Here is a 6655-nt window from a genome sequence, read left to right as displayed (position 1 = left end):
GGATCGCTTATTATGGCATTTGAACAAGGGATTGAAAGTAAAGCCTCAAATAGCAAAGACTGCTTGTACTACCTAGAGCAATACACCAGGGGGCAGCCAAGAGAACTGATAAGAAGCTGCTATCATATGCCAGGTAATCAAGGCTACACCAGAGCCAAATACTTACTAAAGGAGCACTTTGGCAAAGAAATGAAGATTGGAGCTGCATATATGGAAAAAGCTTTAAATCATAAAGTGCAGATGTTGAGGAAGACATAACTACCATCAGGTACAGAGACACTAATGCTCTCACGCTCTCGGTCTTTCAAGATCGAACCAAAGTCATTGAAGGACATCTGGTCTGTCGGTTTAAAGTCTTTCTGAAAGGAGTTCCAAGCAAAGGGGGCAGCGAATTTAAAAGCTCTTGAGGGGAGGAGGGACCTGGTCGAGGGGAGGAGGGACCTGGTCGAGAGGAGGAGGGACCTGGTTGAGAGGAGGAGGGACCTGGTTGAGAGGAGGAGGGACCTGGTTGAGAGGAGGAGGGACCTGGTCGTGAGGAGGAGGGACCTGGTTGAGAGGAGGAGGGACCTGGTCGTGAGGAGGAGGGACCTGGTCGTGAGGAGGAGGGACCTGGTTGAGGGGAGGGACCTGGTTGAGAGGAGGGACCTGGTTGAGAGGAGGAGGGACCTGGTTGAGAGGAGGAGGGACCTGGTTGAGAGGAGGAGGGACCTGGTTGAGAGGAGGAGGGACCTGGTCGTGAGGAGGAGGGACCTGGTTGAGGGGAGGAGGGACCTGGTCGTGAGGAGGAGGGACCTGGTTGAGGGGAGGAGGGACCTGGTTGAGATGAGGAGGGACCTGGTTGAGAGGAGGAGGGACCTGGTTGAGGGGAGGAGGGACCTGGTTGAGGGGAGGAGGGACCTGGTTGAGAGGAGGAGGGACCTGGTCGAGAGGAGGAGGGACCTGGTCGTGAGGAGGAGGGACCTGGTCGTGAGGAGGAGGGACCTGGTTGAGAGGAGGAGGGACCTGGTCGTGAGGAGGAGGGACCTGGTTGAGAGGAGGAGGGACCTGGTCGTGAGGAGGAGGGACCTGGTTGAGGGGAGGAGGGACCTGGTCGTGAGGAGGAGGGACCTGGTTGAGGGGAGGAGGGACCTGGTTGAGGGGAGGGACCTGGTTGAGAGGAGGGACCTGGTCGTCGAGAGGAGGGACCTGGTTGAGAGGAGGAGGGACCTGGTTGAGGGGAGGAGGGACCTGGTTGAGGGGAGGAGGGACCTGGTTGAGAGGAGGAGGGACCTGGTCGAGAGGAGGAGGGACCTGGTCGAGAGGAGGAGGGACCTGGTCGTGAGGAGGAGGGACCTGGTCGTGAGGAGGAGGGACCTGGTTGAGAGGAGGAGGGACCTGGTTGAGAGGAGGAGGGACCTGGTCGTGAGGAGGAGGGACCTGGTTGAGAGGAGGAGGGACCTGGTCGTGAGGAGGAGGGACCTGGTCGTGAGGAGGAGGGACCTGGTTGAGGGGAGGAGGGACCTGGTTGAGGGGAGGGACCTGGTTGAGGGGAGGAGGGACCTGGTTGAGGGGAGGAGGGACCTGGTTGAGGGGAGGGACCTGGTTGAGGGGAGGAGGGACCTGGTTGAGGGGAGGAGGGACCTGGTTGAGAGAAGGGACCTGGTTGAGAGAAGGGACCTGGTTGAGAGGAGGGACCTGGTCGAGAGGAGGAGGGACCTGGTCGTGAGGAGGAGGGACCTTGTTGAGAGGAGGAGGGACCTGGTTGAGAGGAGGAGGGACCTGGTTGAGATGAGGAGGGACCTGGTTGAGATGAGGAGGGACCTGGTTGAGAGGAGGAGGGACCTGGTTGAGGGGAGGAGGGACCTGGTTGAGAGGAGGGACCTGGTTGAGAGGAGGAGGGACCTGGTTGAGGGGAGGAGGGACCTGGTCGTGAGGAGGAGGGACCTGGTTGAGAGGAGGGACCTGGTCGAGGGGAGGAGGGACCTGGTCGTGAGGAGGAGGGACCTGGTTGAGGGGAGGAGGGACCTGGTCGTGAGGAGGAGGGACCTGGTTGAGGGGAGGAGGGACCTGGTTGAGAGGAGGAGGGACCTGGTCGTGAGGAGGAGGGACCTGGTTGAGAGGAGGGACCTGGTCGAGGGGAGGAGGGACCTGGTCGTGAGGAGGAGGGACCTGGTTGAGGGGAGGAGGGACCTGGTTGAGAGGAGGAGGGATCTGGTCGTGGGGAGGAGGGACCTGGTTGAGGGGAGGAGGGATCTGGTCGTGGGGAGGAGGGACTTGGTCGTGGGGAGGAGGGACTTGGTCGTGAGGAGGAGGGACCTGGTTAAGGGGAGGAGGGACCTGGTCATCGAGAGGAGGGACCTGGTCGCGGGGAGGAGGGACCTGGTTGAGAGGAGGAGGGACCTGGTTGAGAGGAGGAGGGACCTGGTCGTGGGAGGGACCTGGTTGAGAGGAGGAGGGACCTGGTTGAGGGGAGGAGGGACCTGGTCGTGAGGAGGAGGGACCTGGTTGAGGGGAGGAGGGACCTGGTTGAGAGGAGGAGGGACCTGGTTGAGAGGAGGAGGGACCTGGTTGAGAGGAGGAGGGACCTGGTTGAGAGGAGCAGGGACCTGGTTGAGAGGAGGGACCTGGTTGAGAGGAGGAGGGACCTGGTTAAGGGGAGGAGGGGACCTGGTCGTGGGGAGGAGGGACCTGGTCGTGGGGAGGAGCAGGGACCTGGTTGAGGGGAGGGACCTGGTTGTGGGGAGGAGGGACCTGGTTGAGAGGAGGGGGGACCTGGTCGAGAGGAGGAGGGACCTGGTTCAGGGGAGGAGGGACCTGGTCGAGGGGAGGAGGGACCTGGTCGTGAGGAGGAGGGACCTGGTTCAGGGGAAGAGGGACCTGGTTGAGGGGAGGAGGGACCTGGTCGTCGAGAGGAGGGACCTGGTCGCGGGGAGGAGGGACCTGGTTGAGAGGAGGAGGGACCTGGTTGAGGGGAGGGACCTGGTTGAGGGGAGGGACCTGGTTGTGGGGAGGAGGGACCTGGTTGAGAGGAGGGGGGACCTGGTTGAGGGGAGGAGGGACCTGGTTGAGGGGAGGAGGGACCTGGTTGTTGAGAGGAGGGACCTGGTCGTGAGGAGCGGGGACCTGGTTGAGAGGAGGAGGGACCTGGTTGTCGAGAGGAGGGACCTGGTTGAGAGGAGGAGGGACCTGGTTGTCGAGAGGAGGGACCTGGTTGAGAGGAGGAGGGACCTGAAACTATGATGCAATCAGAGTCATAGGACTCACTGAACTCCTCCGGCCCGTTACTGGGTAAATCTACAGCCTCTGCTTTGTTGTTCTCAACAGGATCCTCTTCAGAAAGGCTTTCGATGATCCATCAAGGATGTCGTACTCGTCCTCATCTATGTCAAATGTTATGTTCATCTGGCTCCTCTGTCTTTTCCGGGTCTCCTCATCCCTCGCCGAGGGGTCTTTTCTGGCCACTCCTCTTGGAGGTCTTTGAACGGTTTGAGGAGCGCTGGGGAGACATCGTTCTTATCCACTGCAGATAATACTCAAACCACCTGCTGTAATCAATGCTCAGACGACTGACAGCATGAATCCTAGTCCGCTGCAGCTTGTCGGCAACCAGCTGCAGAAGTGTGGGCTTGTCCTGCGCCGAAAGGACACTTTCCACCCAGGACAGCGGTGAGGAGGACGAGGTCTCTGCCGGACGAAGGCGCGGGAGCGAGTCGTCGTCGTCTTCGTCTTCGTCTTCTTCTCTGTATTGTGTGACAAAAGGAACAATCAAAAAAAGGAACAATTGGAGGCAACGGACATGAGAACTGGGCTTTTGTGAGATTTATTCCACTGCTGATCGGCCACCATTTTCCAGAGACTGAAGACATGGTCTGTGATCCTTGAACAGAAAGATATTGTAGAACTGTTATCGAGCCCCTCATTCACAACAGAAAGCCTGTGCTACCTACAAGCCAAAATCTCTGACAACAGACACTTGCTTTTAGAAGTATTTCCTGATACTAAATTACGCCCCAAACATCATTATCTTGAACATTATCCTGTTCTGATCAAGAAATTTGGTCCATTAATTGAGTTTTGGACAATAAGATTTGAGGCAAAACATTCCTTCTTCAAAAAAATGGTTCGTGATCAGGGTTTCCGTTGTCCGGTAATTGCCGGACTTTGTCGGTAAAATATGCCGAAGTCCGGTATTTTATAATCTCTCCGGTCAAAATGTCCGGTGAAAATACTCACTGGTGCTGCGGGACTAGAGTCCCCGGGAGTACCGCGGAGGGACACGCCGAGCCTCGGTGCCGGGAGCCGGGAGGAAGCGGAGCTGCGGCGCCGACATCCACGTGTGCGTTTATTTATGGTTCCGCGTCGCACCGACGCAGAGCCTACGGCGTAGAGTACGCGTCGCCGCGTACCTTACGCCGTAAGTTACGCGCAAGCTTCTTCTCCTCCTTTTTGAAGTTACGCTCGCGAGTCAATTGACGGGACTTATTTTATTTTAAATACCCTGTTTTTCAATAAAAATACTATTAAATGACTTGCATTGATATCGTACTACTGCATATGATTTATTTTTAACCTCAAAAAATTCATATAGCCTATGTGACCGGAATTTCAAACATTTGTCCGGTAAATTGAAACCCTGCCGGTCACATTGTCCGGTGCCAATTTTTTCTAGCGGAAACACTGTTCGTGATACTGGCAACTTTAAAAATATTCTGCACACTTTGGCCACAAGACATCAACTGATGCTGTCATATTATTTGGAGATGCCAACTATTTTCAAGCAGACTGTTGAGACTGGGAGAGTATCAGTTGTGTCTGTGGGCATTTTGGATGCAGCCATCTGAGAGGTTATATGGAATAAGTTTCAAGGTCTGGACTCTGTTTCACTCACCTCCATTGCTTACTTAAAGGGGACAAAATATTCTAAAGCCGTGATTCCCAACCCCCGGTCTCCGGACCGGTACCGGGCCGTAGAGCCGTTACTACTGGGCCGTGAAATGGCTTGTGTTCCGATCATAATTAGGGCTGCAATGATTCGTCGACAAAAAGCGATAATCAAAATTGTCGGCAATTGTCACCAGACGGTTTTTTCCCAATGGAGTGAGGCATCTCACTTCACTTCACTTCACCTCATACAATCTCTGCCGACAGCTGCGCAGCACCACAGCGTCTCAGTGCAGCTGCGGGTAACAAAACTTCAAAAGTTCGGGAGCATTTTAGCCTGGATACAGCGAATAAAAAGAACACTTGCAAGTAGGGTTGCCACCCGTCCCGTAAAAATACGGAATCGTCCTTTATTTGAGAAAAAAATGTTGCGTCCCGTATTGAACTAATACGGGACGCGATTTGTTCTGTATTTTCATTAACGCCCAATACACACGTCTGTCACACACACATCAACACTAAATTAATCAATAATAACAAAATAAAACACAGGAAACATTAAGGCCAGCAAAATCTATGTGGCGGGACAACAGGACCTGCTCTGTCTGTGCCCAGATCTTTCTATGTTATTATATGTGTGTGCCAGACAGCGCTGCGGGGAGGACTCGGGCTTCACCTCCAGGTAGGAGTTGGGAATTGGGAATTAAAAGTTCCGTATTGAAACAATACGGACATATATTATGCCAGGCCCGGTTCTACGATGGTGCATAAGCAAGCATTGCACCCTCAGTTTGTGTTTGCGTGCTCAGTTGAAAAGACGAAAAGAAAACTGACAATGCGCCCGCGCTTAGCCTGATTTACGGTTCCGCGTTAAATCGACGGCATGGCTACGGCGATGGGTACGCGTGCGACGCGCCCGTACGTTCGCGTCCCTACGTATCCTACCCCGTAAACTCTGCGTTGGTGCAACGCGGAACCATAAATCAGCCAGTGTCCGTCACGCATCTCCGTGCAGCAGTTACCTGCACCAGCAAGACACTGCTCTCTGATTATGGCTCACAGTTTGAAAACCCCAAATAAAATATAAATTAGAGAATATTTTATGAAATCAATAAACAATTCCATCATCAAAATTATAACAAATAAAGGTTCAAAATATCATGCTTTGCATGTAATAAGACTAGGTAATATATTAGTTTCACCTTTTAAGTTGAATTATTGAAATAGATTAACTTTTACACCAAATTCTAGTTGAATTATTGAAATAGATTAACTTTTACACCATATTCTAGTTGAATTATTGAAATAAGTTAACTTTTACACCATATTCTTCACCTGAAGCATTTTTTTGTCATATAATTTCATCCAAAACTTGTATAAATCGAAATGTGTTTCTTTGAGTGGCAGCCCTGTCATGGCTTGGCGGACAATAAGTTCTGGTACCGACCGGACTGAACAGCGCCATGCTCAGGTGCTGTATGCAGGTTAGGTTCAGTCAGCTGCAGAGATGAGCGGACCTCAGCAAACCTCCATGAGCCGTTTCTTTACTGGTTGTTCGAGTAAAAGAAATAGTGATGAACAAGTGGAAAATCCTACCAAAAAGAAAAGCAAAAGCTTTAATCACAAGTACGACATTATGTATATATAATATGGATTTGTTGCAATTGGCGATTTGGAGGCGCCAAACCCACTATACTTATGTGGAGAAACGCTCGCCAACGAAGCAATGAAGCCATCCAAGCTCCAAAGACACTTAAATACAAAACATCCTTCTCTCAAAGACAAACTAGTGGAT

The 6655-nt window shown here is 53.0% G+C and overlaps 1 protein-coding gene across 1 annotated transcript; it reads right to left on the bottom strand.

Moving 5' to 3' along the window:
* Positions 1-757: 757 nt before the first annotated feature.
* On the bottom strand, positions 758-1120 carry LOC133449734 (basic proline-rich protein-like; the record flags this gene model as incomplete). Its single annotated transcript, XM_061728790.1, has 2 exons — positions 758-805; positions 1073-1120. Coding segments are annotated over 2 exons (96 nt in total), but the record flags the coding sequence as incomplete, so codon positions are not given.
* Positions 1121-6655: the final 5535 nt, after the last annotated feature.

Source organism: Cololabis saira, chromosome 1 (assembly GCF_033807715.1).
Source record: "Cololabis saira isolate AMF1-May2022 chromosome 1, fColSai1.1, whole genome shotgun sequence".
NCBI lineage: Eukaryota > Metazoa > Chordata > Actinopteri > Beloniformes > Belonidae > Cololabis > Cololabis saira.
The sequence above is the reverse complement of the archived record's forward strand: the minus strand, read 5'-3'. Positions and strand labels throughout refer to the sequence as shown.